The sequence below is a fragment of the Triturus cristatus genome, chromosome 5_2 (genome assembly GCF_964204655.1).
Source record: "Triturus cristatus chromosome 5_2, aTriCri1.1, whole genome shotgun sequence".
NCBI lineage: Eukaryota > Metazoa > Chordata > Amphibia > Caudata > Salamandridae > Triturus > Triturus cristatus.
Window position 1 is genome coordinate 931,231,478 of NC_140588.1, and position 15,031 is coordinate 931,246,508.

General features: G+C 46.9%; 1 protein-coding gene across 2 annotated transcripts in view; it reads left to right on the forward strand.

Moving 5' to 3' along the window:
* The window catches only part of SH2D1A (SH2 domain containing 1A), a 684,773-nt gene that overhangs the window by 250,143 nt on the left and 419,599 nt on the right, over positions 1 to 15,031 (forward strand). For both annotated transcript variants that reach the window (XM_085608137.1, XM_085608136.1), the window contains exon 2: positions 12,398 to 12,461. In XM_085608137.1, the coding sequence (XP_085464263.1) occupies positions 12,398 to 12,461 (64 nt within the window). The remainder of the gene's footprint in view (positions 1 to 12,397; positions 12,462 to 15,031) is intronic.

Below are 15,031 nucleotides of genomic sequence, written 5' to 3' on the forward strand. Positions count from 1 at the left end.
ATACCACATACATGCTTACAAAGTCAGGCCAAGTTGCCACACTCCATATAATAAATTCAAACTCACTCCACTGCCAAATTGCAAGTAGCTACTCACAGTAGTAACACAACTGAGAGGCAGTTCCATGTCTGTGTAAAAGTGAAGGGGCAGTGACTGATAAACATGTAACATTTCAGTTTTCATGACTGCTGATTCTTTCTCGACAGAAAACAGACGTAACTTTATGTTATTTTTTGGGGTTTTAAAGTAAGTCTGTTGTTTGTTCTTAAAACCCTTCCCTAGGGCTTAAATCAGTGGTGGACAGGTAATCACAGAAGACCATAGGTTTGATGCAGCCTACGCTACCACGCAGGGAGAACCATGTACACATAGCAGCAAGTATGACACATAGGCCCTGATTACGAGTTTTGGTGTTATTTATCACTTATGATAAATAATGATAACATAAATATGAGAAGTGTTAAATACAGCCAAACTTGTAATCTCGACCTGTGTGTAAACAAGAGTTTACGCACACAAGTACGAATTTATCAGCCTACTTGGAGCCATTGTGTTCAAAGATACTAACTACTACAAAGAATCCTCCTGCTACTTCAACAGCCTCACTTACATGACCATGGCCTTGGTCTTATTGAGGTTAGACTAGTACAACAAAATTGTTAGCTGGTAGTCAAAAGAAAGAGATCCTACAGCTACAGAGACTCAATCTAAAAACAAATAGCGATAGTACCCCAGCATTGAACAGTCTTCATTGGCTTCTTGTGGCACAGAGAATACAAATAAACAAACTCTTCCACAGAGGGCTTAGGCATATGCATTATTCCCATGCATCCACCCAATCTCAATGTGAGATTAGATAAGGCAAAATTGAATGCACAAGCACAAAAAAAACACAAATCCTATGGAGGGAGGTCAAGATGAGTTCTTGGGTTTCATCTCTGGAATTACTTGTGCCCCAACAAAATATCAAGAATTTGAAAATGTAAAAAGTAAGTTCCAGACAGGCCTATTCACTGCCTTCTTATCTGATCGTTAACCCCCCACCCCCAAAGAGCCCCACTACGCACCGCTCAACATTCATTAAGAGTAAAATTGGAACTTACATCCAGGGATCCCCAAGCGATTATAGGGATCATCAGCCACCCAGAAGGGATTGGAAACTGCAATAAATGCTAGATGGTTTGATTTATCTTTGCCCTCATTTGATGTTCCATATTCAGGAACAATCCAGCACATCGCTTTGAGGCAACTATTTGCCACAGATTGCCTGTTTCCCATTTTCTCTTGTTGAAACGAGCTATCTAGTGCATACTGCATGGCTCCCACCTGGACTCCTACACTGTTGCATACATGTTCTGACTGGGGACCACACAACATATATTGGACTTTACTCCCAGCCGCTCTCCTGAGCCGCAGCAAGCTCCAGTTCCCTTCTGAAGCATCACATGCATCAGTAGTGCTTTAAAATATCTCCGCATTCATCCTATACATTGTGTAGGTGCTTCCCAAACCTACGTCCTGATGATGACCCTGTCTACATTGTATGCCTAAGGTCAAAACGTTGACATGATACAATAATAGTATACTGTTATTTTATATTCTGGAGCATTTCACTCTTTGTCAGAGTGTGTACCAAACACTTGTGCATCCTGAATCAGTCACTATTTTATGTGCATAGTCTGTGTAGCAACAATGCTATTTTCACTCACTTATTTCACTTGCACTGCATTGGATCATCTTCTTACTTGCAAATTGATTTATTAATAAAATTGCAATATTTTTTTCTATTGTTTAAGACATTTAAATAATAAAACTGCCTTATTGAGAAATTGAACCAACCTCTTGATGGCCATATTTACTCTCTCCTAGGAAGTAGAGGGTCACACTTCCCCCTTGAGGAACCACTGCTTTGCTTTATTACTTGATTACTCAGGTCTCAAGGTTTCTGGGTTTCCCCTTTTCCTATACATACACGTTTGCTTCAGAGCAGATTTTGCTCACTGCTGCACCTCGTTTGGCCCTGCACATGGGGCATGTTATCCCTGCCACGATAATCAGGTATGGAAGTAGTGGGTTTAGTTCCGAGCCCTTTCCTTGAGTCTTCTTAATTGTTTTCCCCTCCCTGAGTCTCCTGCTACCCGAACTGACAAGATTCCTTGGGGTAAGCCTGAACCACTTTCCAGGTTTCTTTTCCAGTGAGCATGGTGCCTTGTTACGATGGTGCCATGTCACTACTTAAGTATGTGAATGGCCCTTATACATCATGAACTGTTTGAAAGAAAAATATAGACGAGGTGGCTGGGACTAGACCAGTGGCGGCTGGTGAGTTTTGAAAGTGGTAGGGCGTAAAAGTTGGGGATGAGTGTTACATCACAAGCAAGCCAAGCGAGCAAACCCGACCGATACGGGGCAGGTCTCCTCAGTGAAAACTTTGAAAAAAAGAGAGGCATTTCAATACAAAACTATTTTATGTGCAATTAGACCTGGAGTCGAGAATTTAAAATAGTTCTTGCAACTCCTTCCTTAAACTGACCTAATTGTGTTCACAATGGTACCTTTTATAATTTGGTCTGGCACACATTTAAATCCAAGAGAAGCATCACAAAAGAGGCATTCAATGTCATTAAGCACAGTAAGGGGTAACGTGATAAGGGAAATAAGAAGGGAATAGATTTGATTGGAAAAATGCGAAGCATCGGTTAGTTCCTTTCTACAACACAGTGATATTGGCCTTTTATTAAATGAAATAACATTTGCAATCGAACCACTGCGTACACCCCCAGGGTAAGGGGAACTGAAGGTGCTGTTACCATCTGTTGGGAGAGGAGTTGGCCTAACGGCTAGGGTGCTTGACCTCGGACCTGGGGAACTGGGTTCGAGTCTTGGTAATGACGCCAAACATCCTGTGATTCTGGGCAAATCACTTAATCTCCCCGTGCCCAACAAAAAAATTAATTTGTGTCCTCATGTAATGTAACTGGTGCTATGTAAAGCGCTCTGAAACCTGATCGGATTCGGGTCAAGTTTGCGCAATATGCCGTGAAAATGTACACTTTGTTGGCATTTACTGTATTCTAAGATGCCTCGTATCATTTTTTAAATGTTTGTATATTCACAGTTTTGCACCTTTCCTTAAAGCTGCGTAATAGTAGCATCGGTGTTAAATGAAAAATAATACCTTCCAAAAATGCAGACATTCTATTCAGTGCCACTTGCTAGGAATCTTGGTACAAACAGAAGATATATAAAGTAACGCATGCCAAGTGCCAACGAGTTTCTGGCATAAGCACAGACAAGTGCACCGTTCAAACAAGCAGAACTGCTGCCGAGCCCAATCTTTCAACAGAGAATCACCTGACAACATCTGATCGCCCTAAAAAATGCTTTCACGGCAGCTGCCACTGTACTTTTCAAACTGCTCCTGCCTGAAAGAAAAAAAGCAAACATATTTTGCCTGGATCTGTAGCCTCCCGACCCGTTGATCTTCAAAGTGTATGGGCACCACCCACAGTGAATCTCTCGGTGGTGAGTGACTGCAGCCTGTAACCGCTCTTCCGCATCCCAGCACGCGCTGCGAGGCCCTGGCTCTCCTGCGGCGCGAGGCCACATTCCATGCTCCACCCCGCGCGTTTCTTGTTCTGAGGTTCGGGCGTACCGAAGGCATCATTGTAGGAAGGAAAACATGCCCTCCAAGAGAGAGGTACGAGCTCTTGTACTGATAGAACTTTCAAGTGGAAAATATTAAAACACGTCACGCTCAGAAATGCAAACTTGAAAAGGATTCACGTTAAGCGAGCTTTGGTAATGTGCAACTCAAATGCATAATCGTAATGAAAGGAATGTTTAGCCCTTACCGTCCTCACCTCAGCTTCTGGGGTCCGACTCCCGCCATCTACCGTCCTGCTGCCTTTTCAAATTTCTGCTGGCAGCTCTCATCGCCGCGACGTCATCAGCCAGCCAGGAAAGCCAGCCTCCCTCCCTCCCCTCCGCCAATCACAAAGCATGAGGCGAAGCGGAGCGTGCCCCACCAGGGCCATTTTCTCTATGTAGGCTGATGCGTGCAGGTAGCATGCAGCAGTCTGCATAGAGAAAATGGGAGAGTGGGCAGCCCTGCTCGAGGGCAGGGGGGGAGTGGCTTGCTCACTGTTGAGCATACTGACTGTTTGGTCGGCACCCAGGCCGGCCAAACAGTCAGTATCCACAACAGTGGGCAAGCCACTCCCCCCCTGCCCTCGAGCAGGACCGCCCACCCCCACCAGGCACTTCTGCTTTCTCCCCGTGCGAGAAGGCAGAAACATAAAATGGTAGTTATTACCATTTATGTTTCTGCCTTCTCGCACCGCGAGAAAGCAGTGCGGCAACGCCCCCACGCCCCAATGGGGGAGCCGCCACTGGACTAGACAGCGTGAATCCTTTTTGCCCTGAAATCTGGCCAGGAACACTCCAGGTCACAGTGTGCACCTTTGGATATTGAACCCAGAATAACGATGAAACACAATATTAAGTACAACATATTTAAAACAATATGAACCAATCAGTGAGTTTAGATTTTCTATACCTAATTATACACACACACACACACACATGCGCACAGACACCCACCCACATATATACCTATGCTGTACATATATCTTCGAGGTACAAAGGTCTGGAATACTAGATCTATACTTTGCTGTCATTGCTATTCTTGTACCATGATATTCTGGGGGTCGATATTCAGGAATAAAATGCTGGCCCCTTCAGACCATGTAGAGATCAGCGGTTCACCAGGTGAGGCAAGTAATTTGACCATCATACAAATGAAATGAAAAGGAACCTGTAGAGCAGTGCAACTTGTTTCTATATGTCCTATTACTTAGTAACATTCAGAGACTGGCACAACTGTTTTACATGGATTTGCACTTGTGCCTGATGTATTCTGAAGAATATCCATGTGTTGAGTTCTACACCTTTTCTAGTTTTTAACTCAACGGCACTTAAGGCAATCTTTTGTTGTTGTTTTCCCAAAATGAATCCTTGCACATCTTCAAGGGAACACCAACTATCCTGTTTCTATGCAGGAGGGTGAAGTCTAAAAAAAGTGTTTCCTCTGCTAGTCTTTCAAGCAAGGAGATAAACATCTTTTAAATAATTCCTCCATGTATGCATAAGCTCTGATGGAGCACCACCCACCACTAAGAAGTATGAGAGCTCCCATCCCTTTACTGCCCAATGGTCTCTGTGGCCAGCCACTCAAGCACACTGTGGCTGGGTGGCTGGTTAGAGAGACCACGTAAGTCTTTGCTGTGTACTGTCTTCCACCTGCCCCTGGCACACATGTGTGCTCCCTTCTACGCCCCTGCAGACACTATAATTTGCCTACTTCCTGTGACTGCCTAAATTAATGACACCTACACCTGCTATAATGCTGACCTCTGCATTATATGATACATCATTTAGATATTGAGGACATTGATACAATAATGCATGTTTTCATGTAAGCAATTCCTGGAATATTGTAGACTTCAATTGAGTGATGGTGCCAAGGAACAAATGTAAATAATTTTGAATGTAGGCCAAGCACAGTGGAGAGGACTCGCTGAAAGCTGTACACTACTGTACAAGCTTAGTCAATACTTTCTCTAAAACCTAAACCAGACAGGTCTTTGTCAAAACCAGGTTTTGGACACAGAACTGTGCAAAGGGATGACTACTGCTTTTTTTATTTGCCTATTTTACTTCTTGGCCCATATCATAAATTTCTCCACTCATGCTATAATCCTACTGATCTATGAATACTACCATCTGCATTTAAAGTCATGTAATGTTTTTCCTACTTTACTTCATACCTTTGTATCATTTCTCCTTGTTAGAGCCCTGTAGAATTGGCACAAGTGGACAGATGTAGATGTTCCCCAAACATGAGTCACAACGAAGATAAATAAATAAGTCATACTGAATAATGCTAGTGACTGTATTTTCAACCGAACCCATGATTCATTCTGCCTTGCTTCCAGACTGGTATTCATGCCAACGTTTAACAATTCCATCTAATATTGTGGGGATGCACTTCGCAATACATCATGACACAGTATTGTGTTATTTAATCTGGTAAAATCTTAGATTTCTTGGTTTTTAATTGTGCCACAATATTATGGGGCCAATTACAATGTCGGTTGGAAAGCCTCCGACCGCTAGTTGGAAGCTTTCCGACAGCGGTCGTAGGCTTTCCCACCAACACGCTGGGTTTTCGGTCCAATCGCCCAATTACGATGTCGGCGGTTGGAACGGAAACCGGCTGGTCATTCTGACACAGTTCCCACCGGCAGGGCCGAACTGGGAAACGAAACCAGCCCTGGCAAACTGCTCGGCCCCCCCCCCTGTGGTGAGGGGGGTGCAGTCGAGCAGTTTGTGAAGGTTGGTTTTGGCCAATTTTGTTACAGGGGCTGCAGACTCCCGGTAACAAAAATGGGCCCCAGGGGCCCAAAACCAGCCCCCACCCTAGTGGCCCACCGGGGAAACGCCTGGTGCCCGCTACGGCCAGTCCAGTCCTGCCCACTGGCTCTTGGAGTCTTCTGGCTGGTTAGAACCACACCGTAATCCCCTAAGGACTGCGTTTCCGCCATCGGGTTTACGATGTTGGTTTCCCATAGCCTTTCTGTGCCGGCCTTTCTGACATGGAAAGGCTGTCAGAAAGTGACTTTGGGCCCCCCCTTGCCACCGCGGCCTACGGTTGGTGGTCGAAAGAGTACCTAAGGTACCCCCCTGTAAAACCCTGCTCTGTGTGCCAGGAACCATGGGGTCCTTGCCACAGGGTGGAGGGTTTTACACACACACACATTTCTCTATAGGAGCCTGTTTACGGCCGGGCGATGGGTGCAACACAAGCTCCCATAGACAAAAGTGAGTATGTGATCGAACAGTGTTCGGTCGCATTGTAACCAGGCGGTTGGAACCACCGACCAGGGGTTAGTCGGTACAGAGACAGTGTCGATTGGAGGCAACTCAGACCAACATCGTAATAGGCCCCTAAGTGTTCCAAGTAACCTGTATCACTTTGCAGTTCACACAAATATCTTGTTTTTTTCTCACAGAGCAAGATCTTTGCTCAAATAAATCTGCTACTTGAAAAATGGAGAATTTAATGTCCCTGAAGTCAAGCAAATTGGGTGCTCATGCCCTCTGTATTATATGATAGTGCTACGCTCAAATAAAGCTATCATGGCCATCAGGGTTCATCCACGTGTGGTATGGGGCTGTGCTTATCCGTGTGTGTGTGTGTGTGTGTGTGTGCGTGTGTGTGCGTGTGTGTGCATGTGTGTGTGCGTGGGTGTGTGTGTCTGTGTGAAATACTGTATAATTAATTTATCAATCAATCAATCAATCAATCAATCAATCAATCATAGCATTTGTAAAGCTCACTACTTACCTGTGAGGGTCTCAAGGTGCTGGGGGTGGGGGGTGGGGAATGTTGCTACTGCTCAAAAAGCCAGGTCTTGAGGAGTCTTCTGAAGGTCAGTAGATCTTGAGTCTGCCATAGCTGGATGGGGATGGTGTTCCAGGTCTTGGCGGCAAGGTGGGAGAACGATCTGCTGCCGGAGGTCGCTGTTCGGATGCAGGGGACTGTGGCGAGGGTGAGGTACGCTGGTCCGGTTTTGTGGAGTGCCTTGTGTGAGGAGCTTGAAGGTTATCCTCTTGTTGACGGGAAGCCAGTGCATGTCTCTCAGGTGGGGTGTGATGTAGCTGCGGCGAGGGGTGTCGAAGATCAGGCGTGCAGGGGCGTTCTGGATTTGTTGAAGCCATTTCAGGAGTTTGGCCGAGGCTCCTGTGTAGAGGGCGCTTCCGTAGTCCCCTCTGCTGCTGACGAGGGCCTGGGTGACCATTCTTCTCGTTTTGGTGGGGATCCACTTGTAGATCCTGCGGAGCATGCAGAGGTTGTTGAAGCAGGAGGAAGAGACGACGTTGACCTGCTTGGTCATGGAGAGGGTGGAGTCGAGGATGACCCCTAGGTTGCGTGCGTGGTTGGTCGGTGTCGGAGCTGTTCCCAGTACGGTCGGCTACCAGGAGTCGTCCCAGGCTGAGGGGGTGGATCCGAGGATGAGGACCTTCGTCTTGTCCCAGTTCAGCTTCAGTCGGCTGTTCCTCATCCATTCGGCGACGAACTTCATTCCTTCGTAGAGGTTGGTTTTGGCAGTGTGGGGGTCCTTGGTGAGGATCAGCTGGGTGTCATCGGCATAAGAGATGATGTTGAGGTCGTGCAGTCGGGCGACGTGGGTGAGCGGTGCCATGTAGATGTTAAACAGCGTTGGGCTGAGGGATGAGCCCTGGGGTATGCCGCAGATGATCTCGGTGGCTTCGGAGCAGAAGGTGGGGAGGCGGACGCTCTGTGTTCTGCCGGAGAGGAAGGAGGTGGTCCAGTCCAGGGCCTTCTCTTGGATCCTGGCATCGTGGAGGCGTGTGCATAGTGTGCGGTGGCAGACCGTGTCGAAGGCGGCCGACAGGTCCAGGAGAATGAGGGCTGTGGTTTCTCTGTTGTCTAGCAGGGTCCTGATGTCATCGGAGGTGGCGATGAGGGCAGTTTCGGTGCTGTGGTTGCTGCAGAACCCGGACTAGGACGGGTCCAGGGTGCTGTTCTCCTCAAGGTAGAGAGTCAGTTGTTTGTTGACGGTCTTCTCGATGACCTTCGCCGGGAATGGGAGCAGGGAGATGGGCAGGAAGTTCTTGTGGTCCTTGGGGTCCGCCTTGGGTTTCTTGAGTAAGGCGTTGATCTCTGCATGTTTTCAGCTCTCTGGGAAGGTTGCTGTCTGGAAGGAGATGTTGATGGCTTTCCGGAGATGGGGTGCGATGGTGGTGCTGGCTTTGTTGAAGATGTGGTGTGGGCATGGGTCTGACGGGCATCCGGAGTGGATGGTGTTCATGATCTTGATGGTGTCGTCGTTGTTAATGTTGGTCCAGGAAAGCAGACGGTCGGTGAAGATGGTGGTTGTGGAGGCAGAGGTCTCAGTGGTTGTGTGGGCGGTCGTGGCGTTGAAGCTGTCGTGGATGTCTGCAATCTTGCGATGGAAGAAGGTGGCCAGAGAGTCGCACAGGTCTTGTGAAGGGGGGATGTCGTTGGTGTTGGAGCCGGGGTTGGAGAGTTCCTTCATGATGTTGAAGAGCTCTTTGCTGTTGTGTGTGTTGTTGTCTAGGAGGTTTTTGAAGGAGGCCCTTTTGGCGGATCTGATGAGGTGATGGTGTCTGCAGGTGGCGTTATTGTGGGCTGCGTAGCTGTCTGGTGTTCGTTCACGGAGCCAGTTCTTCTCTAGTTTTCGGCAGGTTTGCTTGGAGGCCTGGAGGTCTTCAGTGAACCAGCTGGCTTTCTTGCTGGTGTGGCTGTTGGAGGGTTTCTTGAGCAGGGCGAGGGTGTTGGTGCAGTCGACGATCCACTCTCTGAGGTTGCGGGCGGCGGTGTCGGGGTCGGTGGGGTCGGCGGGTGGGCTCTGGGCGAGGGTGGTGGTTAGCTGGTCTTCAGTGACTTTGCTCCAGCAGCGGCTAGGCATCTGTTGGGTGCGGTGGTGCGTGGTGGATTTCCGGAAGGTTAAGTGGATGCAGTGATGGTCGGTCTAGTGGAGTTCGGTGGTGTGGTTGAAGGAGACATGGGGGCCTGCGGAGAAGATGGGGTTAAGCATGTGGCCGGCGGAGTGGGTGGGTGTTGTGATGAGTTGTCTGAGTCCGAGGTTGGTTGGGTTGTCGATCAGGGTGGTGGAGTTGGTGTCGTTGTTGTTCTCGAGGTCGAAGTTAAGGTCCCGAGGAGGATGTAGTCTGTGGACGCAAGGGTGTGTGTGCTGACGAAGTCGGCGATGGTGTCGCTGAACTGTGGTCAGGGTCCGGGGGGTCTGTAGACAAGGGTTCCTCTGAGGGTGGTGTTGGGGTCGGTGTGGATGTGGAAGTGCAGGTGTTCGGTGGTGCTGAGGGTGTCGTCGGTGTTGGTTGAGACTCTGAGAGCGTTCCTGTGGACGATGGCGATCAATCCTCCTACTCCGTTGGTGCGGTCCCTGCGGGTGATCTTGTAGCCTTCCAGGATGGCTATGGCGATGTCGGGTGCCGAGGAGGGGTTCAGCCAGGTCTCCGTCAGGAAGGCGACGTCTGTGGTAGTTGAGTCGAGTAGGTCCCAGAGTTCGACGGCATGTTTGCCGGCGGAGCAGCTGTTGAGAAGAATGCATCTGAGGTAGTTGGCTTCTTTCCTGGTCGGTGGGTTGGCGGACCGGATGCTGGTGAAGCTGCAGTTCCGGCAGGAGAAGGGTCCTTGGGTGCGCCTCGGGGTGGCCAGGAAGCAGGTGTGTGATCATCCGGTGTTGACTGCGTGGAGGGTGCTGGTATCGTAGCGGTGTCGGGTGCCGTGGCGGTCGCGGGGGACAGGGGTTCTGGCACTGGCCGCGTTCCAGGCACGGAAAGGTGCGGATGGGCTTGCCATAGTCGCGCCTTCGGCGCACCAGCGGCGCGCCCGCTGCACGCGTTTGCTGGGCAGCCACGCGGCGGCCGGCATATATGGGGAGGTGGGAGGGAGTGGCAGCTGGGAGGCGGGAGCGGGGCGGCGAATGGGCGAACAGGGGGGCAGGGCTGCAGGGACGCAGCGGCGGGAAAAAACGGGTGAGGAGCGGCAGGGGAGCAGAGGGCAACGGGGCACAGAGACACAGGGGGGAGAGGAAAAAATAGGCAAGGCTAAAAGCGGGGCAACAAAACACTAAGCAGGGCGCAGAATTCACAGGGATGAAAGAAAGATTCAGGTGGCAAAAACACAAGACAAAACAAACCAAGTGCGCTGAGCGAGCCTCAAACTCGCGACCGGCAGCAGTAGCGGGCTGGGGGGTGCACACACCACCTGGAGCTCTTGCAGGAGGAGAGGGGAGCGACTTGCCTGGGAGCAGGGTCGCTCCTTTCACCGGGCAGCAGCCGGCATATATGGGGAGGTGGGAGGGAGGGGCAGCTGGGAGGCGGGAGCAGGGCGGCAAATGGGCGAGTGGGGAGGCAGGGCCGCAGGGACGCAGCAGCGGGAAAAGCAAGTGAGGAGCGGCAGGGGGAGCAGAGGGCAACGGGGCACAGAGACACAGGGGGGAGAAGGAAAAATAGGCAAGGCTAAAAGCGGGGAAACAAAACAATAAACAGGGCGCAAAATTCACAGGGATGAAAGAAAAATACAGGTGGCAAAAACACAAGACAAAACAAACCAAGTGCGGTGAGCGAGCCTCGAACTCGTGACCGGCAGCAGTAGTGGGCTGGGGGGGCGCTCACCCCGGCTGGAGCTGTTGCGGAGGCGAGGGGAGCAACCTGCCTGTCACTATAGCATGAGTAAATGGGTATCTTTTTTACATCTGCTTTATAAGCACCTTTTATTGATCTGTTGGTACTCTTGCATAGTGTTTTTGTGATGAGGTGCAAATTTAATAGCACAAGTTGTTATGGCAGTGTTTCAATGCCCATATATATTGGGAGGTGTGTTGGCCTGCTGATCAATATTATGTTGAAGTGTGTGGCTGTGGATGTTTCATCACTGCAGTGTTTGTGATTTTGCCCTCTTTGTGTTTGCTTTTCCTGGACTTTACCATCCATGTCTTTGATTGATTGATGCAGGCCTGTTTTTAACCATTATTAATAAAGGTGAAACAAATGAGGTCTCAGGATCTCTTTGTTTCATGGTCTTGCTCGGGCTCCAGCTTTTTGCATACATATTTGCAATAGGAGAAAAATCAGGTTGTGATTTGTTCAAAATCACTCATATTTTGAATCACTTGCCAAATCTAGGAGTAAAGCATAGGTCTACAGGTTGCATCACAAGGTTAACCTCCTTCAGCAGCTCCCATTTGCTGCTGAGGGACTTGTACAAAAGTAAGGAACAACATTACAGAAAATAAACAGGGTTATAACAGCCCTTTTGGTGTCTGATCCTGTTGCTGTCTTCATGAGCCCCGGGGTCAGGGGTACCAAGAGCAGTACTAGGAGGACCAAGGGACATTTCGGATAACAGACGAATTTGGACACTATGATTCTTTTAATCAGTCCTCTAATTCAAAATGTCTGACTTATTTATTATAGACGTAGGTGGTAGAAACTTTTAATCGACTTAAATATATTAATAAACCAGATGCATGTCTAGCTTTAGGCATTCACAGCACATGATAAGACTGTGACGTAGTAACACATTGAAGTTTATTTATGACTACTAAGAGGAAAGGTGAGATATATTAGGCACGAAATATATAGATGTTAACTATGTTGCAATTAATTCTTGAAGATAAGTTTAAATGCTGGACCAATGTATTATTAGTATCCAAACTGTCATGTTATTTCTGTCCTCAAAGTATTGTGAGTCTCTAAGGAAATAAATAAACTTGGTAAATCATTAACCTGTTATAAAGAAGTTGTATTTTTCCATTTGCAGATTCCAAGGTTATGTGTACACCTACAGGATACATCAGACAGAAACGGGATTTTGGACAACTGATGTAATGTATTATTTTAACAAACAAAAAACTTTGCCTCACATTTGTTGTTGAAGAAATTGATATTGAAAGTTAATGACTTCATATAGTTTCTTAAACAGTAGTGAACAATATTTCTATATTTTATTCACCCGAAACAACAACATCCTTTTATAGCATTCTGTATGCTTAATGTCATGGCTAACATGTTGCATCATGCCATGTTGCATCATTCAATTTGGGGGCCATCTTTAAAGTACGAAAACGTTACTTTCTGCACTTTCATTTTGCCTTCCAGATTGTGCCACACCATTTTGCATCACACAAGGTAGCAGCCATCTTGAAAATATAACAAATACACTTTCAAAATGGCTGTTTGCCATTACTGGATTTTCCAACTGAAGCACATTTTAAAAGCGTCTCTCAGTGGCAAATCCTATAACTATGGCCTACATGGAGTGGAAGAGAGGCAGCAGGACAGGAGTGGGGGATAGAGGTAGGGGAGGGAAAGAAGCCAAACCAAAGAGGGTCCCAAAAGGCGCAGGAAAGTGCTGCTTGACAACATCCATCCCTGTTACCAAACCCGCCACTTGGCAGCTGGTGTGCCGCAGAATGTACGAGGGTACCTGCAGGGTTCTCAAGGTCTTCCTCAAGCTGGGAGCAGGGAAGGAGAGAGAGAGGGAGACGGAGGAGGCCAACCATAGAGTGCAGTGCTTAGTTTTAGACAAAGAAGGAGAGAGACGAGGGAAGGTAAGTAAAGAAGGTGAATGCACTCTATATGTCATAGGAATGAGCAGAGCATGTCCTACATGGAGTACTAAATGAGAAACAAAATAAATGAGAAATGACATCAGCACAGATGGATACAACTCAACCAATCAAAAGGAAGGATAAAGAAAAAATGCTCTTCGGGTAGGACAAGCACAAAAAAGGGAGGAAAACCAACCAATAAAGTGCAGGGAAATGAGATAGACTAGAAAGTCACCTGGTTATGAAGTTGAGGTTGACTCAAGAGCTGCTGCAAGTAGTATTGTATCCAGTGCTGCAAAAAGTATTATAAAGAACCAAGGCAAGTTTAACTCTTTCAGAGTAATTGTGTTTTTTAATAGAGTGGTTGCTGTTTCTTTCACCACATATATGATGATTAACTGTGGATTGCTCAGTGGGCCATTTCAGTAAGTTATGTATGCACTACATGTAAGAAGGAAATAACCTTTTGTACTATATCACTGTAAAGGCTCTGTCCTCCTACTGTATGCACACTTACACATGCCTCATGATAACCTGTATGTATTGTCCTGTACTGATTAGTGACGTTTCTCTTTACTGTGCTTAGAAATGTCTGTGGAAGATTATTGGTATTTTTTTACATGACTGTTTTACAACTCTGATTGCTGCTATTAAGGATGAACAAGATTAGGACTCTAAGGGAATGATGCTTACTGGTTGGTGTAGAATTTGCTACAAATGGCATATGGTGACAAATATTCCAGAATTCACACAGAATTGGGTGCACAGATCAATACATGGCACATGAAGAGGTTGGTCCTTTTAAGGGGGTGAAGCTATTGCAGTGCCAGGGTGTCACAAGAAATGAGATGGGGTTACAGTATCATGGTATGGTGAGCTAGGAAAAAGAGCTCTGGAATGGGTGTTTTGCATACAGGAAACAAGCCTTGGCAAAGCCGTTTATCTGCCTACTTTATAATGAAAACATTTTTTCATTGCTAGGCGAGTTTGTGTGTGGTTGGTTGAGTAGGTGAATAGCAAAATGAAAACACTGCTGGATAAACCAGTTAAAGAGTGTATCATTTGACGTTACTTCTTCTACTGATTGTCTGAAGGTTTGAGCGAGGAAGAAACAAAAATACTCTTTTGTTGATATCTATAGCAGTTTCCTAAACAAGAGAGCAAAAGTCCAGTTGTACAAATGGTGGTTGGCTGATCAAACAAGGGAAGCAGGAGTACAGTGAGGCCATATATTTACCACATACTACACATAAGAACAAAAAAAACGTTGCTTGGCTGGGATGAAAAGCCTGATCTAAGGGAGCCAAGAACAGCCCTGCTGGCAATATCCTAATGGACCTAATCACAGGCAGTGCCCACATGCTTTTAGGCAAAACAAAGGCACCTGTTCCACTCTTACATTTTTGTGGAAAGAAACAGTGTCTTATTTTCGATTGGGAAGAACATATATTTTGCTTACCTTGCATTGCAGTGAATCGTCTAACAAGAGTTTAATTTGCGACAGAAATAGAACACCAAAAGTATCTTCCCATCTGAAAGCATAAGACAGGATAAATAAAAGACTGGACATGTTTTGATTTAAACATATTAACAATATAATTCCATTAAATGTGATTGACAGAAAAATAAATTTATAACCTCAAAGATCTCTCCTGGACATTATATGCCAGTTATATTCCTGACTTTCCTTTTTAGTGCAGTAAATTGAGAAGACCTGTCAACTCTATTTTCATTGTCGAATTTTCATGTCTCCCATTTTCCAAAAAGGTCTATCAATGATCTTTAAAGGATTCATCCAATGGAGGAATACACCACTTCACAAAACTCCAAACAGATACTGTTTG